Here is a 21,278-nt window from a genome sequence, read left to right as displayed (position 1 = left end):
CTGTACGGTGCCGCACCAATGAGCTCAAGATATGAAAACATCCGGTGAATAAAGCCGGTGAACATGGCTCAAGAGAAGAGTTTGAGTGTTACTTGGATTTAACTTATTTTCATGTTCTTACATGCATTTAGGTTTCTTCCAGAACATGAAGAAACATGACGTTCCACATGTGTTAAATGACCGCTGATACAATGGAATGATGTTCTGTGGTGGACTCTCACATTTGGGAGGGGGGGGGTCTGGTGGGAGGGAGTCTCTGGTGGGAGGGGGGGGGGGTCTGGTGGGAGGGAGTCTCTGGTGGGAGGGGGGGGGTCTCTGGTGGGAGGGGGGGTCTCTGGATGGGGGGGGGGGGGTCTCTGGGTCAAACAAACAGGACTGTAAACCATGACACCAGTGTTCCAGTTTGTGTCCACAAAGCTGTTGAGTTATGGGGAAGTTATGTTTGTGACATTTTTCCTGAACCGTGGTTCAGTTTCCTAGAACTTAATTTACGTGATTCTTCTAACGTGATGTTTCTCTAACTAAGCGTAACCTCGGTAAGAGGTTAGTTGCCTCAACCTCAGCCAACGTATTTCATTGAAGGCTAGCCGTGAAGTTCCCTCTCATTAACCTAATGCAGTGCTTTTGTTGCCTAAACGTTCAATTGTTTCCGTGGTGCTGACACGTCATTTATACACATTACATGTCACCACCACACACGGTGCCGTTAGTGGAGCAGTGTGTCGGACATTGAGGCACGTAATGGTGAGATGGCAGATTGCGTCACACTGACGCACCCCTCCTCTCTCCTGGGATCTGATTGGCTGCAGCTAATTCCCTGTTAAAAAACCACACACAGATGCAGTGGAGTTCATATCTGAGAGCCCTTTGTAAATGCAGGATGAGTCTTGCATATACATTTTACATCAAAATATATTTTGATAAAAATCTATTTAAAAATACATATTTGTGGATTTCTAATATATTTAAAACGTGAACGATGTGTCTGTGCATCAGAAATATATTCGTGAGTCGATGTTCTTTATAAGTGGATTTTCTTGACATAATACATCATTTGTTTATCCTTTCGTGTTTCTTTAATAATATTGAGACTGGTCTCATATCTCCAGCTGTGGATCAGGTTCCTGCTGTGTGGAGTTAAAAGTTGATGGTTTTAAACTTTCAAACATTTACTTTCATTGTTGAAGGAAGAGCTGCTGCTTCCTGCGCTTCGCCGTGTGGCCGTTCAGGAGGCTGCATGCATAAACTCATCAGCACCTTTAATCAGCGTACCTGAAACGAAGAATCGTGTTTCCGTTGGCTTAGCCTGCCATCTCTCCCCTGACCTCTCTACCCTCCCCCTCACCCACCTTCCCCTCTGCCTCAAATGACCTGGGCCTCAGCCCCTCTCTCTGCAACTGGTTGTTGGACTTCCTCACAGAGAGACCACAAGCTGTTCGGGTCAACAACAACACTTCGAACACACTAACACTGAGTACGGGGGCCCCCCAAGGTTGTGTGCTCAGCCCCCTTCTCTTCACCCTGCTGACCCATGACTGTAAACCCAACTACAGCTCCAACCACATCGTGAAGTTCGCTGACGACACTACCGTGGTAGGTCTCATCAGCCACAACGATGAGACTAGCTACAGGAAGGAAGTGAACCAGCTGGTCCGTTGGTGCCAAAATAACAATCTCTTCCTCAATGTGGGGAAAACAAAGGAGATTGTTGTTGACTTCAGGAGAACCCACTCCCAACCCCCCCTCCCTCTGACCATCAATGGTGCTGCTGTGGAACAGGTGAGCAGCACCAAATTCCTGGGTGTGACAATCACAGATGACCTCACCTGGAACAGCAACACCACTGCACTGGCAAAGAAGGCCCAGCAACGCCTGTACTTCATCAGGAAGCTCAAGCGAGCAGGAGCCCCCCCCCCCATCATGCTCTCATTCTACCGAGGCGCCACTGAGAGCATCCTCAGCAGCTGCATCACGCTGTGGTTCGGAAGCTGCACCGCCTCCAACCGCAAGAGCCTGCAGCGCATTGTGAACTCTGCCCAGAGGATCATCGGAGTCTCACTCCCTACACTACAGGACATTTACAACACCCGCCTCACCCGCAAAGCACTCGGCATTGCGGGTGACCCCACCCACCCCTCCAACAGCCTCTTCAGCCTCCTGCCTTCAGGGAGAAGGTTCCGCAGTCTCCGTTCGAGCTCTACCCGGCTGAGGAACAGCTTCTTCCACCAGGCGGTCAGGATGCTGAACTCTCTCCCTCCCTCTCTCCTCTCGCCCCCCCTCTCTCCCCCCCTGCCATCTCTCCCCTGACCTCTCTACCCTCCCCCTCACCCACCTTCCCCTCTACCTCAAATGGAACATACCAGGACATCTACTCCCCCTCACACCCCTCCCCTCATCCAGCACCAGTCACTTTTTTTTATTTATTTATTTTAATTTTATTCTCTGCTGCTACGAACAAATACCCCCCTCACACACCCTTCCCTCATCCAGCACCAGTCACTTTTTATTCTCTGCTGCTACTTGTTTAATCCTTTATCTAGGCCCTTATGTTCTTAACTTTTTCTCTTTTTTTTTCCCCTATTTTATTCTATTTTATTCTATTATATGTTATATGTTCATGTCTATATTACACTGCGGGACTGCAAGAAACGGCATTTCGAATTTTCTGTATGCATAACACATGTGGAAACTTTGACAATAAAGTGAACTTTGAACTTGAACTTGAACTTAGATAAAGACGTTTCTATCTACAGAGGGAGCAGCTCTTCTTCAGTCCTCCATGTTTCTCCAGAAGCCCAGAAGGGACAAACTGAACACCGACTCTAGAGAGACAACATTTGTTATATTCTTCAGAAACGTCATGAACTGCAGATTTGTCCACTTTCATGAAGAACTGTCGTGTCCAACAACGTCCCATCTAAAGCTGCAATGGTTCCCTTGAAACGTTTCTGTGCAGCAAACTGGATGTTGTGAAAGATTTACTTTGTCTTGAAGCACATTCACCATTTGATGTTCTTTCCATGAAGAACTGAACCGTTCAGCTGCACAGCCTGAAGCTGCCGTTCCTCCCTCTCAGCGCTCAACACGTTTCTGCAAAAACTCAAACAGTGTGTGAAATAAGAACACGGTTTGTGTGATTTAACTTCAAGACGTTGCCTCTGAACAGCGTTTCTATTGTGATGTTGACCGTGCTGCTAAAGATGCAGTTCCTCCCTTCAAACTCCAACCAATGAGTTTCTGCTCGACCTCAGAATCAGAGGACAATGTGAGGAGACGTGACAGAAAGACACTTCAGCAGCGCACTGCCTGAAGATGGAGTTTATGCCGAGAAGTCCCAAACACACGTTTGCTGATCCAGCTGTCACTCGCCTTTAACAGCTGGAGAGACTTGAGATAAGTTTGAGTCACACACGTGAACGATACTAATATTAATAGACGGTGATCCTCAGTCGGCGCAGCAGTGGAGCCTGTTTAACCTGCATGGAGTCTTTACACTGTGTTCTGTTTAGATCTACAGGCAGAAGGTGTTTATTATTCATGTATTATCTATTTATTGACATTCTAATTGTGAAGTCATTTAATAAGCCACATAATACTATGATTATGGTTTCTATTGGACATTGAACAGGTTAAATGTTTCAGGAGAGATTTACATGATGTAAGTCATAAACCCATCTTGATCTCTTCCCTATAACCTGCCCCGGAGCAGTGACGTGAGTTCACCCTGAAGTTACCTCACGCTGCGTCCGACTACAGGACCACCACAAACACACACCACACCTTCCAGCGCTCTTTGAAAAACAGGCTGCTTTAATATTCATGGTTGGATGAGGAGAACTACACCCATCGTCTACAAATAGACACATAATGCCAGCGTGTGTGTGTGTGTGCGCGCACGCGCGCCACCACCACCATCTTGGTAGAACTTTAACAGCAACAGTTAGGACACACGATCACGTCATCAACACAAAGACACTCAGCTGGAGCCAAAGGAGGTTCTGTTGATTGTTAAGATGGACCCATGCAGGCGAGGCCTGGAGACAGAAAGAGGAGAGAACAGAAGCCTTGAACTCAGCACACTCAACTAATCACACGGCTGTCCTGCGCTACATCTGCTGGGTGGAGTTCCCGTTCCAGGTGTTGTTTTCGTCCTCGCTGTCCTCCTGAGTCCGGAGCCGGCAGATCTTCCCGTCCTTCTTGAAGTCCTTGGGCCGCTTGTCCACAGAGTCTCTGATGGGAGGACACAGTGAGTGAATCACCACAGTACAAAGCTAACTGACATCACGTGTCAGAGCAGCCACCATCAGCTACACACACACCAGCCAACGAGGAGAACGAGCGAGCCGTCCGTTCATCAGGAACAGTGCCGTCATGCTGAGCGGAGAGTAAACGATGCCGTGGGATTGTGTTCTATCCTGAACACGTGGGTTGCAGAACATTGCCAAAGACCCCCGACGCACTGAGGACAGTCCGCCCCGGAGCAGGAGGATGATGAGTCCACGGCCCGACCCGCGAACCCCTTCACCCCGGCCCAGCTCGAGCCGGTTGGGAAGCACCAGCGTGGAGGAAATGAGCTCTGATTGGATCTCTTTCTTCACATTTTTGTCTCGTTTTATTATTAAGTCTCAATAGATTTTGTCTATTAACCAATATTTTGTCAGGAAAAAATGTTGACGAAAATGATTCAACAGAATGACTCAACGTTCACCGTCAGCAGTTACTGACCGCTGGTCTAGTCTTCTAACACCACATGTCATCATTCACACCCTGATGACAGGACTCCCATCAGGACCAACTAACATCCACACAGCGTAGGCACAGCTGCGTCAAGTGTCACACCGAGACACACCGAGACAGGCGCCGGGGATCGAACCGTCGCTCCTCTGATTGAAGGACGCTGCTCTCGCTGAGCCAGTCTTGTTCTGTTCCCCAGACCGCACACTACGTGTACTCGGGTCGGAGACGTACCTCTTTGCTTTGTCGGAGGCTGACGCCGAGTTGGTGTAGGAGCCGGACGGCTGGCCAGGGCCTCTGGACGCTGCTCCGCGAGGGGGCGGGGTAGCAAAGAGGAAGGAGCTGAGGAACCTCCACACAGCCAGCAGAGGGTAGACGAGTGTGCCCAGAACGGGCCAGATACCACCATCAGAGGACTGGACCACCGCGTTAGCGGGCCGGCTGGACTGCTAGAAGAGAGAGCATCCAAATGATGAGGATACAAGACACGATTTAAGGAATACAAGCTACGCTAACCTCATGCCGACTCCAAGACTGCATCACGCACAGACTTGGGACTGAACATCAGCTGAAGCATTCCTGTGGAAGTGCTGAATGAAAGCAGAGGACGGCGGCCTAAAGCCTCATCAACCTGACCTCTGGCCGGGTCCACAGATGTCTGATGTGTGATTTACACTTCAATGTCTTTTAGTCAATTCACCAAAAGACACCATTTCTTTTCTCTCATTCACAGATAAGAGATTCAGTGAGGAGGCACCACACGGGTCTACAGTCACTCGATGCTGACTTCTCTCCTTTATGTCTCAAGTGCAGAATAGAGACGTCGTCTGGCCCGTTGCGTGTGGTCTAGCTAGGAAACACAGAGGTAGGACATACATGAATAAAATCTCCAGAGTGATTTAATGTGCATGCTATCTGAGGCACCTGAGGGCTTTGGTACAGGTAGATAAAGTGGTGAAACCTTCCTCAACACAGACACGCTACACCAGCAGGCTCTCCTGAGCAGCACACTGCTTTGCTCTGCTCGTGTTCTTCGGGGACGACTTGGTTACGTGGGGAGAGGGTGACACGTGGAAGGAGCTCTGGTCTACTCACTGGCAGAAGCACGATGGAAGCACTGGGAGCCAGCTCCAGCTCCAGCAGAGTCTTGTCCAGGTCTTCACTGGTGAACTCCCGCCGAGGGAACATGGTCGCCAGGGAGAAGTTCCCGTAGCGGTTTCCAACTTCCTGAGACAGAAGCAGCACAAAAGCGTACTCACAGGTGTGACCGTGTGATGTGGAAACATTGGGTCACAGCATCCTGTGTGTGTGTGTGTGTGTGTGTGTGTGTGTGTGTGTGTACTCCTGTCAACTCATGGATACTTAATATTAATACTGAAGTCCAACACGTATGTGCTGCTGTAACACTACAGTGATATGAGCCAGCCTTTCAGCTGTGCACCTCTATGTCAGATACTGTGAACTTGTCGGTCTGAGTGTGTAGTTCAGAATCAGTGTGAGGAAAGTGCACCGTGTGCAGATGTCCCCACCACACGGCTGTGTGTGGCCCACGCTGCTGCTACATCTTTCAACTCAAGATGTGTACCGTTAAGATGCTCCCTCAAGATATGAGCCCACGTACAACAGAGGCTCATCACAATGATCCGTGTTCTATGAGTGAAACGTATGTTATGGTGATGTGAACCCTGGACTTTTAGAGAAAAGAGATTTATTCCCTCGAGCAACTCGTGTGAAGATGAAGCAGACGGAGCAGAAGCACAGCGGCAGAGTGAGAACACGTTGTCAGACCTGAACAGCGAAGTGGCGAGCCTCCTGCAGCCGGCTCTGTGAGGGGAACTGGTTGGTGAAGGAGGAGCCGTCTGGGAGGCGGAACTGTATCCTCGCTATGGTGCTGACATCACACACACACACACACACACACACACACACACACACACACACACACACACACAGGGTAACGGTCAACATATTTCACAGAGGAGTGTGTGGACAGAGCGCTCAGCATGCTCAGCTCCTTGTTTAGCATCCTTACTAATGACAGGTATTCAACATGAATGGACAGAATGCTAACACGTGTCGTGGGTTCATCTGGACCGGACCACGGGAAGCACTTCTATATCGGAGCGTTGCGTTGTGGTCCGGTTCAGCGCTTCACTCGACTATTCAAAGGTTTCACAACTCAACCCGAACTTCTTTCACGGTTTGTATTTTGACTGAAACTTTAACGGTTTCAATATTTCATTTGTTTCATCTGCTCAGTTTCAGCAAAGAGCAGATGTTCTTCAGCCTTCGATACGTCAGAACATCTTTGTGTAAAAGGAACAAACTGAATTGGTTTCATTTTGACATGTACACTGCAGGACGATCATTGTTCAGGCTGCGCATGCTGCAGTGCAGCAGCTACATCAGTGTAGATACGACTCCTTTACCTCCTCTCCCTGACCACCGCCTCCCTCCTGGCCTCCTGCTCTGCCTGCCTGGCCTGCAGTAGGGCCCGCTTGGCCGTCTTGTCCTCCTCCTGGGTGTTGGCGTAGCGAGCTGCTCTGTCAGCTCGGTCCTGCAGGACAGAGGGACAGACCCCATGTTATCCACAGAGAGACTGAACCAGCTCACAGAACTCCTGCATACACGTCTGCACAGCACGACTCCATCAGTACAACACAGACATGTCACACTCACCAACAAACAACAGCATTACTGTGGTACTGAGATCACGACTATTGAAAACAATGACGCGCTGACTTTGGAAGCATCGGGCGCTTCGAGAGGACGTTTGTAGCCTCCATCTGAAGGTTGGATGCATGAGTCTGGTGCGCTGAGAGCTACATGAAGAGAATAGATCTGTGCTGTTGAAGCAGTTCAATCAGAAGCACATTGGATGAATGGATATGAATGGAGGAGACGAATGCCCCGCCCAGAGCACGGTAAAGGAGCCGGGCTCCGTGTCCGAGGACAGGTCGGTGGGTTGATCCCCACACTGAGGACGGGTCACCGGCAGCAGGAGAGGATGAAGGGAGCTCTAAGGCTCGGGGAGCTGTGGAGCACCAGGGCTCTAAATGGTCTTTCTCAACAGTCTACATTTCGTGATTTGTATTTTGTGTGGCTCAGCAGGCTGCTCCTTCAGCAGAGCATTGAAGGAGCAGCTCTAGTCCACGTGTCCACGGGCAAGACACTGAACCCCACAAACACCCGCAGCTGTGTGTGACTGTTGTCTGACTGTTAGCGAGTCCTGATGGGCAGGTGGTCGTCCTGTCATCGGTGTGAATGAGTGGATGATGACATGTCGAGTGTCAGAAAGCACGATACAAGTACAGGCTGCCTGCCGTTACTGATAACAGCAGCCAGAAGGCCCTGAATTGAGCCGGACACTTTGTATTTTTATATTTTGTGTCTTTAATAATGGCCACCGTCTGTGGACGTATGAGACAAACTGCCCGTTGACTGAACTCTGATCATAGTTTTTATTTGGCACTAAATAGAGCACGTTCGATATTATTGTAATGTTCTCAACCTTTGCACGAGGAGATTTTCTCAATCTGGACCTTTTGGACATTTACTTGTAGACCCCTGCTGTCGCGTGACAACTTCACTTCCACCTTTCATCCTGCGAGCTGTGCTCTTTAGGTAGAGCAGACATGACACACAGACGAGCTTACCAAGGCAATCTGCTGTTTGACCCGGTCCCGAGCAGCCTTCTCCTCAGCCTTCTCCTTGTTCCTTTCATCCAGGAGTCGCTTGGTCCGGTCCCCTTCCTGTTTCTTCTTCAGGTCCAGCACGTCCTTCCCCATCTTCCGCCGCTCTACCTCCGCTTCGATCTCCTTCTGAATCACAGGCAACACACGGTGGGTCAGGGGCCCCGTTTCAATCCCAACGTGCACACACTGGCACAAAGCCTGTAAACTGACTGCTTTTGTAACAATGAAACACTATTTCTTTGTATTTTCTTTGCATTAAAGTCACTTTTGCTAAGCAGTGGTGACATGTGGTTGTTACAGGATGCTGTTAGCGTGCGAGCGGTGAAGGTAGCACACTATTACTAATATATGTACGTCGTGCCTCCTGCCGTGGTTCTGTCGAATGCATTGAATGTGTTGTAACTCTGTTACATTGTGACATCGATCACTCTTCATCCTGATGGAGGATCCTCCTCTCTTGCTCTCCCTCAGGTCTCTCCCTCTTTTCTCCCCGTTAAAGGGTTTTGGGGAGTTCTTCCTGTTCTGATGTGAGGGTCAAAGGTCAGAGGATGTCGTACGTGTACAGACCGTAAAGCCCTCTGAGGAGAATTTGTGATTTTGGGCTGTACTAATGAATTGAATTGAAAGGAGAACAGACTGACACAAGACTGTGACTCACAGGAGGAAACATCAAATGTCTTCAGGTGAGGCGCCAGTAACGTGTACTATGCATAGTTGATGTACTAGTACACAGTTCTTAGAGACAAGTCACTGGCACACATGTTAATCAACAGGAGCAGTTAAGCGCTGCTTCATAGTCACATGTGCCTCAGTGGTGCTGTGATGGACACAGACTGCACTGAGACCAGCGAGGGCTTAGCTGCTGTAGGTCTGAGACGTGTGCGTGGACTGAGGCGGTTACAGAGCAGCTGCTGAGCTGCTCTCACGGCCGTCGTGCTCCCCGTCGCTGGGCGACACCAAAATGAAGTGCGAGGAGTTGAGGGAGCGCTACACATCCAGCTCAACACTGAACTAATTACTTTCCTTACAGCTTTGGGAGGAATCGAATCATGCGTCTGTTCAATAACAAATATTTATACGTTTCAAATAATGGGGGGGATGTAACCCATGAATAATATGAACTACTATCTTGTCTCCTTACCTCTTCTTCTCCTTTCTTCTTTTGTTCTCGCCTCTCCATTTTCTTGGTTAACCTGACAGCACAATATCATGAGAAAACATCACATCTACCTTACAATGACAAGTGTAACCATGACGAGTGTAACCATGACGAGTGTAACCATGACGAGTGTAACCATGACGAGTGTAACCATGACGAGTGTAACCATGACGAGTGTAACCATGACGAGTGTAACCATGACGAGTGTAACCATGACGAGTGTAACCATGACGAGTGTAACCATGACAAATGTAACCATGACAAGTGTAACCATGACAAGTGTAACCATGACAAATGTAACCATGACAAATGTAACCATGACAAGTGTAACCATGACAAGTGTAACCATGACAAATGTAACCATGACAAGTGTAACCATGACAAGTGTAACCATGACAAGTGTAACCATGACAAATGTAACCATGACAAGTGTAACCATGACAAGTGTAACCATGACAAATGTAACCATGACAAGTGTAACCATGACAAGTGTAACCATGACAAGTGTAACCATGACAAATGTAACCATGACAAGTGTAACCATGACAAGTGTAACCATGACAAGTGTAACCATGACAAGTGTAACCATGACAGGCTGTGTGAATGCTGCTTCTTTCCTCACATTGACTCATTTATGTTTTAATTCATCACAATCTCAGCAGTTAAAGGACTCTGGACTGGTTGGTTGACAGGTTATATGTCATTGATTGATGTAGCTATTCATAGTTTAATTAGATTTACATTATATCGACTACTTCAATATGAGTGAAATAAGGTCAGTCTGAAAGTTAGAAATCAGCAAGCCTTACTAGCTGTAAGGAGATTCAGTATCCTAGCGAATGCGCTGGGTTAAGCAGCCGATGTACGCTGAGACAGAAACGCTGGCAACCGCAAATGAGACAGCAGGCTTACCGGAGCCAGTCAGCAGACCCTTGTGTGTGGATTCTGCCAACACATCAACACAAAGCACATGTTCTGACGAGAATGTTGAGAGCGTGACATGTATGTGGCTCCTACCTTTCCACCGTAGCATCCAGGTTGCCTTCACTCTCAGCAGCATGATCTGAAGATGCATTCTCTGCAGGAGTCACTGAGGCTGGAAGGCTGCTATCAGCTGCTGTGCTGGAGAGGGATGCTATGTGGAGAGAATCGAGTTAACTCGCTGATTGACACCTTGTTAGCACAAAGCAATCAAAGTCTACCCATCCTGCATTGATTTACACATCCAAAGCTCTTCCACAATCAGGTACGCCAGACGAGCTCATTCAGCGCACACACACACACAGAGCTGATGTTAGCTGCTGCTGCATTACCAAGACAAGAATGAAAGACATTCATGCACTTCGCTCAGCTGCGATATTACAAATATATCGAACTAATACAGGCTCATGTCTCCTCTTTCATGGAATCATTTAAATTCATTTGTATGTTCATATTAAAACATTCACTATTAAATCACAGGAACAGGACCTTCTGTCACTCAAACAAATCTCAAAGTAAAAGTTACTGGATAACAGTAAAATGAATAACAGTACATCTTACAGTATATAACATGTTTTACTCTGAGAAGAAAACAGGAGCAACATAGCTATAGAACAACACGCCTTACGTCATTTACATAAAACTGTTTTGTCAGTATTGTCAATACCCGAACCCAGCCGGCCGTTATGAGAGCCATCAACCCACACCCACCCGCCAACATAATGCATTATGGTAGCACACGGCGACATGATGTGTGTGCATCTGTGACGCTACTGTCTGTGCCGCTGTGTTCACAATGTAAAACCATCATGCAGCGCCTGTGTAGTGTAGTATGAGACTGATCGGCAGGTCAGCTGACAACCAGCCGGTTTTGATCGGCGGCCAATCCATCGGAGCATCTCTAATCCATGTCTTTAAAATGTATGCTGGTATCTCCAGAGTCAAACGACTTCATGTCTCCCACTTCTATGACAGACAGTTTTTCACTCTGCCTTCTACAGCGTCTGTACCGGACAATGAGGACGGCACAGCCAAAACATCTGTGCCTTTAACTCCCATGCTGCAAATGGAAACTGATTAAAAGCAGTAATATAAAAGTACACTGATGAATGAGGTGCACTGAACTCTCCTTTTCGGACTTACTGGATATGATCCAGGCTCACTCACCTTTTGCTGTTTGTGGTACTGCTGCAGATTCTGTGGCTGACTGGACAGGCATTGCTGGAGCTGGGACTGGAGCTGTGCCATCAAGTGGGCTGGCCTCCACAGGACCGCTAGCCTCTAGTAACACTGCCCCACCTGCAATCTGCTGAGCATGCATCTGTCAGACAAACAGGGAGAAAGATTATTACCACGTGGATCCAGTAGATTCACTAGCAGCGGCTCAGGTGCGAGTCCTGGCCTCGTGTTTAGGGTTTGGATAGATTTCTATTGAACGATGGCAAAGTCACTGTCTGGGCACCACGAAGGTCTGTGGAGAATGTCATGGCAATTCACATAACAATAAAAGATGTTGAGATAATTCTGTCAGGACCAAAGTAGTGGACTACCATCAACAGAGCCAACAACCAACATTGCCATGTGTGTGTTTGTTGGGGTGCTGTGGACCGCTAGACACAAGCATGTGAAGCTCCCTGCAAACCTCACCTGACCCGCTGTGGCCGTACCTGCTTAACTCTGCTGAATCTTTTCAGCAGTTCTTCAGCAGACACACTGCCAGCGATGACTTCCAGGGGGATCCCATTCTCCCCGATGAAGAAGCTGGAGGGTACGCACACCACTGGATCTTCACACAGGTGGGGGGGGTTAAGGAACACGCTCCCAGCAAATGACATGTTGCGTTTACATCGTATAAATAGCACTCTTCACTGATCACATACACCTCGGCCAGTCAGAGAGACAATGAATGATGGAGATGATAATAGTCTTAGTAAGACTAGTTTATGAGATGCCCTGTCAAAACGGACTCTCAGTTCTAATTATGAGATGGTAAATGAATCAAACAGAGATGACCTGAGGTTGTCCATGTATACTTTAAAGAGTAACTTCATCCGTAGCTTTGAGCCTCAGTCCACCCACTGCACAATATGTAACCTGCTGAAGAGTAGGCAAAGGGCTGCGAGATGAAACCACACCCACCCATGACAGTACAGTAAAGAAACACAATAGAGTGCACTAAAGCTACAGCCACACTAATACGTTGTTTTTGTTTGAAACAAAAACGATCTCCGTCCACACGACGTCTCAGCATCGTCTCTAAAGGATCTCCGTCCACACGACGTCTCAGCATCGTCTCTAAAGGATCTCCGTCCACACGGCGTCTCAGCATCGTCTCTAAAGGATCTCCGTCCACACGGCGTCTCAGCATCGTCTCTAAAGGATCTCCGTCCACACGACGTCTCAGCATCGTCTCTAAAGGATCTCCGTCCACACGGCGTCTCAGCATCGTCTCTAAAGGATCTCCGTCCACACGGCGTCTCAGCATCGTCTCTAAAGGATCTCCGTCCACACGGCGTCTCAGCATCGTCTCTACAAGATCTCCGTCCACACGGCGTCTCAGCATCGTCTCTAAAGGATCTCCGTCCACACGGCGTCTCAGCATCGTCTCTAAAGGATCTCCGTCCACACGGCATCTCAGCATCGTCTCTACAAGATCTCCGTCCACACGGCGTCTCAGCATCGTCTCTAAAGGATCTCCGTCCACACGGCGTCTCAGCATCGTCTCTAAAAGATCTCCGTCCACACGGCGTCTCAGCATCGTCTCTAAAGGATCTCCGTCCACACGACGTCTCAGCATCGTCTCTAAAGGATCTCCGTCCACACGGCGTCTCAGCATCGTCTCTAAAGGATCTCCGTCCACACGGCGTCTCAGCATCGTGTCTAAAGGATCTCCGTCCACACGGCGTCTCAGCATCGTCTCTAAAGGATCTCCGTCCACACGGCGTCTCAGCATCGTCTCTACAAGATCTCCGTCCACACGGCGTCTCAGCATCGTCTCTAAAGGATCTCCGTCCACACGGCGTCTCAGCATCGTCTCTAAAAGATCTCCGTCCACACGGCGTCTCAGCATCGTCTCTAAAGGATCTCCGTCCACACGGCGTCTCAGCATCGTCTCTAAAGGATCTCCGTCCACACGGCGTCTCAGCATTGTCTCTAAAGGATCTCCGTCCACACGGCGTCTCAGCATCGTCTCTAAAGGATCTCCGTCCACACGACGTCTCAGCATCGTCTCTAAAGGATCTCCGTCCACACGGCGTCTCAGCATCGTCTCTAAAGGATCTCCGTCCACACGGCGTCTCAGCATCGTCTCTAAAGGATCTCCGTCCACACGGCGTCTCAGCATCGTCTCTAAAAGATCTCCGTCCACACGGCGTCTCAGCATCGTCTCTAAAGGATCTCCGTCCACACGGCGTCTCAGCATTGTCTCTAAAGGATCTCCGTCCACACGGCGTCTCAGCATCGTCTCTAAAGGATCTCCGTCCACACGACGTCTCAGCATCGTCTCTAAAGGATCTCCGTCCACACGACGTCTCAGCATCGTCTCTAAAAGATCTCCGTCCACACGGCGTCTCAGCATCGTCTCTAAAGGATCTCCGTCCACACGGCGTCTCAGCATCGTCTCTAAAAGATCTCCGTCCACACGGCGTCTCAGCATAGTCTCTAAAAGATCTCCGTCCACACGGCGTCTCAGCATCGTCTCTAAAGGATCTCCGTCCACACGACGTCTCAGCATCGTCTCTAAAAGATCTCCGTCCACACGGCGTCTCAGCATCGTCTCTAAAGGATCTCCGTCCACACGGCGTCTCAGCATTGTCTCTAAAGGATCTCCGTCCACACGGCGTCTCAGCATCGTCTCTAAAGGATCTCCGTCCACACGACGTCTCAGCATCGTCTCTAAAGGATCTCCGTCCACACGGCGTCTCAGCATCGTCTCTAAAGGATCTCCGTCCACACGGCGTCTCAGCATTGTCTCTAAAGGATCTCCGTCCACACGGCGTCTCAGCATCGTCTCTAAAGGATCTCCGTCCACACGGCGTCTCAGCATCGTCTCTAAAGGATCTCCGTCCACACGGCGTCTCAGCATCGTCTCTAAAGGATCTCCGTCCACACGGCGTCTCAGCATCGTCTCTAAAGGATCTCCGTCCACACGGCGTCTCAGCATCGTCTCTAAAGGATCTCCGTCCACACGACGTCTCAGCATCGTCTCTAAAGGATCTCCGTCCACACGGCGTCTCAGCATCGTCTCTAAAGGATCTCCGTCCACACGACGTCTCAGCATCGTCTCTAAAGGATCTCCGTCCACACGGCGTCTCAGCATCGTCTCTAAAGGATCTCCGTCCACACGGCGTCTCAGCATCGTCTCTAAACGATCTCCGTCCACACGGCGTCTCAGCATCGTCTCTAAAGGATCTCCGTCCACACGGCGTCTCAGCATCGTCTCTAAAGGATCTCCGTCCACACGGCGTCTCAGCATCGTCTCTAAAGGATCTCCGTCCACACGACGTCTCAGCATCGTCTCTAAAGGATCTCCGTCCACACGGCGTCTCAGCATCGTCTCTAAAGGATCTCCGTCCACACGGCGTCTCAGCATCGTCTCTAAAGGATCTCCGTCCACACGGCGTCTCAGCATCGTCTCTAAAGGATCTCCGTCCACACGGCGTCTCAGCATCGTCTCTAAAGGATCTCCGTCCAGACTAACACGCCTGAAAACAAATATCACGTGACTCTTCACTACACTGGGCATGATGGTGACGGTGTAAACAGGAAGTAGATTGGTTGCTGAGTTTAAAAAAATATGACAGAGTAATAAAGTAGTCTTTAATAACGACTTATGATCTTCCTCTAAACTCAAACAGACAAATTCCGTGGAACGTTTTAGAAGTTTTATTTTTCAGACATACAACGCTGCGTGCGTCTTGCGCTCTCTCTCTCACATCAAACTTACACATAAAGGTTTCCTAGATTATGGTCCATAAATATGGACAACACACATCTCTCACTCGTTTCCTTTATTTATTATACATTATTTCCTCCGTAATAATGCAGACTTTACCTGAACAACAGCTGCTAGTAAAGACAACAAGGTCAGCAGCACCTGTAATCAGTTGTCTGTTGAATTAACCTGGTAGTCGATCGGTCATCAATGCTGTTTGTGGTTTTCAGGGAAAGGGTCCCGTGATAGGGGCGTGACCAATCAACCAAGAACCAATCAAGTAGATTGTTTCCAAACGTATGCGTTTACGAGCGTCTACACTACGAGGTTACCCCGGGGTTTTTAAACGTATCTATTTTTGGTGGTCTATAAACTCCGGCCTAGTGTGGACGCTCAGTGTGAACGTAGCAAAAGATGTGTTTTAAAGGGAAGGGGAGTAGTGTAGACATGGCCTCAACAAACAGCAATAAAACACAGCGATGAAACCCAATAGAGTAAAGTAAAGAAACACATTAGGGCACAGTAAAGAGTACAGTAAGGAAACAGTGAGCACAGTAAAGAGTACAGTAAGGAAACAGTGAGCACAGTAAAGAGTACAGTAAGGAAACAGTGTGCACAGTAAAGTCAGTAAATGTCTAGTATCACGTTTACTCAGACGTCTATTCAGGACATCTCTAATGTCACGTTGCGGTTGATGGTGGAGGTATTTCATCTGCAGGACGGATCTAGTCTCATGCATTCTCTTATAACTATTTCTTGTGTAATTCAGCCTGAAAGAGGAGGTTCATGGTCTAAAACATGCAACAGCACTGCTCTGAACTCTGTAAGACGTAGTCGCTTAGGTCAAGAGTAGCTATCGGTCCAATGAATACAGCAATGTAATGGTGCAACTATTAGCTTTCCTCTGAGATTAGTCAGTAAAAGTAGCTCCACACTAATTCATCTGAAGAAGAAATTGTAAATATTTCAGACAAAAAGGATACAGATCTGAGAGAACTGCACACACGGCTCGCTGTGGAGGAAATGTTGCAGCGTCACATGTTGGATCTCAATACACATCAACACATCCTTTCATGTCAAACTATTCACTTCACACACCTGTCTCATTGATTGTGCTAAACAAGCAGCTGTTGTGATAAATCGTGAGAATGATTTTACTGGCAATGACAGAAGTCTGTTGTGATGTGTGAAGTGTAGAACAGAGAGGCTTCGAGGGTGCAGAGACTCATTGACTTTTGAAAGAACAAACATCAGGGAATTTAAAGATCACATATATGCTAAATGCACTTTTTCATGGTTTTTAAAAGACAGACATGCGTCTCTGGTGTATCTATAGACACCCTCTCTCTCATTCTGTCCGGCTCCATCTATCAGAAACCGTGTGTAAACTCGGCCGCCTGGTACAACGTCCTCCACTAGGTGAGCCTGAAGCTATCACTGTCCGCCATTTGGATTTCTTCGCTATCTGTTTGTTGCTGTTTATTTAACGGACGGTTTGCCTGTTAACATTAGCATACTGAGCTGTGTATTTACGAATCCCACTGCTATTCTTGGCAAGACCCGCCCCCTGTGCAGCATTCAAGTGCTGGGATTGGGGGATTGGCCAGGCGTCCATGCTCCCCGAAGTAGTGGCAACTTGATTTGTTGGGGTACATTGCCCTGAACAACGGGCTCTCCTGACCCCAACTACTCGAGGTCAATGCCTGAACTTTCTGCACCGTCGGGGTGGAGGGTGAGTGTGTGCGATGGGACCCGAAAGATGGTGAACTACGCCTGGGCAGGGCGAAGCCAGAGGAAACTCTGGTGGAGGCCCGTAGCGGTCCTGACCTGCATATAGGGTATAGGGGCGAAAGACTAATCGAACCATCGAGTAGCTGGTTCCCTCAGGATAGCTGGTGCTCAGAGTCTCGCAGATTCTTTTTCACTGCATTCATGTGAATACGGTGTATAGAAAGACACACATACCTGTAAGGACACAGACGAAGACTGAGCCCCGCTGTTTAGCTAAGTGAATGGCATCGGGAATGGAGCCCTCAAACCAAAGCATCTTTACGAGCGGTGTTGTCCGTCTCTTGTTTGGTGACACTGTGATCCACCAAAGAGTTCTTTCAAATGATCAGAACTATTGGCCTGGATTTGGCGCCATAGTCTTGCCAAGAAGAGCAGTAGGATTCAGAATAACACTCCTGCGCTGCTACTGTGTCTGGCTCTGATTGTAGGTCCACAGGTTGGAGTTCCTTCCATGTTGTCTTTCGTGAAACTGAGTACTGTTGTGTAGCTAAGCAGGCCATGTTTACATGCATGCTGGTGTGTGTGTGTTGCTGCTCTATTGATGGTGTGTAGCTTTGATTAGTCAGCAGCGCTCACTAACTTCCTCAGGCCGTTAATACGGGGAAGACCGGCTCCTTTGAAAAAGATGCGAGCTAAAATAACCTCATGTATATTATGTGTTTAGACTTTGTCACTGTGTTTATTGCTATGCAGCAATTCACCAAGACAAATTCCTTGTAAGTGCTACTTGGCTATAAAATGATGACCGTAGCGAGTGAGTGGGCGAGCAGGGAAAGAGAGAGAGCCGTGTGAGCTCAGAGGAGACAGCTGTTGATCAGGAGACATCATCAGTAAACGTCTTCTCTGTGCTTCCCAAACTCAGGGAGCAACTAGGACTGGGCAATATGGAGAAAATCAAATATCACTAAATATTTGACCAAATACCTTGATATCAACATTGCAACGATATTGCAGGGTTGACTATTGCTGCTTTCCCAAAATATTTATACCTAATGAAGTTCGTATCAACATAACATTTCATTTGTTTTAAGGGAAAATTGAATTCCATAAAATGTTCCTTAAGATTTCCAATTTAAGTTCATCCAACAACTTTGGAGACTGATCATTTTTCTAATTGAATTTCAAAAGAGGAGATCGGGTGTTCAGGTCACAGGCACTTAGAGCTGTGGGGCATCATATTTTGCTTACGGGAGACTGATGGGTATATTTTGAAGCCGGTAAACTAAAATGCAGTACACTGTGCAATGAACACGTGAGTACCTCTTGGCATCGACTTGGATCGCCACACAACAGTTCTCTGCTTCCTCTGACACCGTGTCATCCTCCCAGCTGGAGATCAGCTGCGCGGACTGGTCGTCTTGGTCTGAGGAGAGAGGCGATGACAGCACGAGTGGTTCAGTTACAGCTCACTGCCAGCACATTCACCGTGGAGTTACAGGAGGTTAGGGACACTACATCACAGCTGCAATGGTGAAAGCGCTAACTAACTCCGTCACTGCTCACACTGGTGCCTGTGACGCAACAATGACCCAACTCATACTGGCGACGTATTAGTCGACCTGGCTAGGATCAGAGTTAACGTTACCCGTCCGACTATCAATCAACAGTTTGTAAAATCACCCACTGCCCGTCCTCTAGCTAGCGTTCAGTTCATCTGGTTAGGCTGTTAGACGTTAGCATGACGTTAGCGCCCCATAGGCCAGCAACACTACAAGCGACCATAAACGTCATCGTTAGCGCATCATATTAGTACATATTTAGGTTACTGCTTCTGTCCTCGTGGGCCATGCCGCTCAAACATGCATAGCGACACGTACCGTGTGTTGGGCAGCTTTGCTATGTGGTCAATGTACGACGGCTAGCTGGCTAGCTGGCTAGCTGTCTGCAGCTGTTTTGTTGAACTACTCGTCACCTATAGAGGCTAGAGTTAGCTAGCTCGCTAATCGACACACATACCTGTAATGACAACGACGAAGACTGAGCCCCGCTGTTTAGCTAAGTGAATGGCATCAGGAATGGAGCCCTCAAACCAAAGCATCTTTACGAGCGGTGTTGTCCGTCTCTTGTTTGGTGACACTGATCCACCTAAACTACAGAAACTTATGAAGCGACGTCAGTCCGTCAGCTTCTACATCCGAGCCTGAGCATCGAGCAGTGCGCTGAGCAGCCGGCAGAGTGCGCGAGGCAGCGCAGGAACTCACGAATCATGTGACCGCTCCGTCATCTCTCACACTAACAATAACAGACACAAATGTACATGATACAATGAAAGCAGACAAATAAACATTTACTCAACTGCAAAAGTACATCTTCGGAAAGTAGGATTCAACACATGACAGCATGATCAGCAATTTGCATTAAGGGTCATCACGTCATCGTGACAGAATTCTGATTTTAGTTTGACACCCACACGCATTTACAGTCAGGGTCACAAGTTTAATGTACTGCCATTGCACAACAGGGTAGCGCGCGACGAGTTCTTCCATTTTGCTACATAAGAAAGCGCACACACAGAAAAGCTGCCTCTGTCACATGTGCATGCGTTCAGGAGGCAGCCAGAGGACAGAAGCTGCTCTGAAGTCTCTTCTGCAGGCACACCGCCTTAGCTGGTCATTACCGTTTTCATTGCACATTGTCCATCTGCTTTCTCTTATAAGGAAGACCTAAACATCTAAATGATGGGACAGTAACACAACTAAGTGTATTCCTAATATTTGTATTAACAATACAGTACTTTCCCAAATATTAGTATTTTCCACACAATCTTCAAAATGAAGAGGTTGAACTTCAGTTTCGTAAAAGTTCAAGGACAGCGTATCATGTTATCAAAAACAATAGCATGCTCCTGTGGATTTAAGAGATTCTTTATAAGATAATACATCAACATTTTGATGAAGTATTTAGCCAACTGTCAGTGTTGAATTATTAAACCATGTGTGACAGAAGATAGTCCTGTATTTATACGGGTTGTCATTATTGTCCCATATAAAGAAGATATATAGGGCGAACCGTGATATGTGTCAGCAAATAACAGAGCTGTCACTGCTTTCCTATGACAATAACTCATATGGATTTTATCAACAGAGAAGCCACATTTTAGGAGAAATGTGACACCACCAACTGTAACCAAAGAGCAATTGGTGACAGAGCTAAAACCATCTTCAGACCTAAACCTTCGTTGGTATTATAAAGCACTTTTAAATAATGAGACGTATTCCTCCAAATGAAGTTGTAAAGCACCTTGTCTCAGTCCTTATAGCATCTAGTGACAAAGCAATAAATACATATATGGATAATGTTGGACATTATTTGAAATCCAATGATAAGAAAATCGGAATTTACACTACTGTACTGTTTTAAATTTAAAAAGGGGGCTGAAAAGTTAAAATATTATCAAACAATCTTTGATGTGTAATAAAACATTTCCTTTATTGGTTAGCGAACATGTCCACTGGGTTTTTGTTCAGGATAACCCGGTCCCTGACTATATCCATCCAAACTTTCATGTGATTTTACTGTACAGTTTTTGAGAAATGAAGAGGCAAGTCAGCTCAAATGGTATTCATATTAATTAATTTACACATTTGGTCTTTTATTACAGGAATTCCTTAAGAGGTTACAGTAAACATTCACTAGATTCTTGTTTATAATGTCCCTGACTGTGCTCATGTCTAATTCCATGTGATTTTACTCTATGTAAAATCAGCTCAAATTACACAGTGGTGTTAATTATTTCCTCATATTTAACTATCATTAAAACAAACCCTTAAGCGGCTATAAGACACTTTTAATAGTCTTGGTCAGGATGACCCCTATATCCATCTCAGATTTTTAGGAGATTTTACGATACAGTTTTTGAGAAAATGAAAGGGAAAGTCAGATCAAATGACATTATGATATTCATAATTTCCCCATATTTGAACTGTTATACAAACAAATCCTGAAGAGGTTATAGTGAGCTTTCACTGGTTTCGTGTTCATGATG

At 47.4% G+C, this 21,278-nt stretch overlaps 1 protein-coding gene across 2 annotated transcripts; it reads right to left on the bottom strand.

Annotated features, from left to right (window-relative positions):
• Positions 1 to 3,787: 3,787 nt before the first annotated feature.
• ubxn4 (UBX domain protein 4) lies at positions 3,788 to 19,444 on the bottom strand. 2 transcript variants are annotated; one of them, XM_079276671.1, is made up of 13 exons: positions 19,250 to 19,444; positions 18,554 to 18,656; positions 16,486 to 16,514; positions 12,237 to 12,355; positions 11,737 to 11,890; positions 10,606 to 10,723; positions 9,571 to 9,622; positions 8,391 to 8,555; positions 7,164 to 7,291; positions 6,523 to 6,625; positions 5,830 to 5,961; positions 4,969 to 5,183; positions 3,788 to 4,230 (listed from the first exon to the last, which is right to left on the bottom strand). In XM_079276671.1, exons 1-13 carry the CDS (start codon positions 19,329 to 19,331, stop codon positions 4,107 to 4,109), a joined length of 1,524 nt encoding a protein of 507 aa, XP_079132797.1. In that variant the 5' UTR covers positions 19,332 to 19,444; the 3' UTR covers positions 3,788 to 4,106. The 2 variants fall into 2 exon arrangements, with proteins under 2 accessions (XP_079132797.1, XP_079132798.1); XM_079276672.1 differs by having other exon boundaries at positions 8,391 to 8,552.
• Positions 19,445 to 21,278: the final 1,834 nt, after the last annotated feature.

Source organism: Melanostigma gelatinosum (assembly GCF_949748355.1).
Source record: "Melanostigma gelatinosum genome assembly, chromosome: 10".
Taxonomy (NCBI): domain Eukaryota; kingdom Metazoa; phylum Chordata; class Actinopteri; order Perciformes; family Zoarcidae; genus Melanostigma; species Melanostigma gelatinosum.
This window is presented reverse-complemented; position numbering and strand designations above follow the sequence as displayed.

Bases quoted from the DNA above. Each gene is read 5' to 3' on its own strand.
- ubxn4 (XM_079276671.1), bottom strand. From the start codon at position 19,331: ATGCTTTGGTTTGAGGGCTCCATTCCTGATGCCATTCACTTAGCTAAA. The intron at 12,356-16,485 runs GTATCCTTTTTG...ACCTGTGTGAAG, and splicing joins TGTGCAGTTCTCTCAGATCT to ATCCAGTGGTGTGCGTACCC. The intron at 5,962-6,522 runs GTCTGACAACGT...CTTCTGTCTCAG, and splicing joins CTCGCCACTTCGCTGTTCAG to GAAGTTGGAAACCGCTACGG.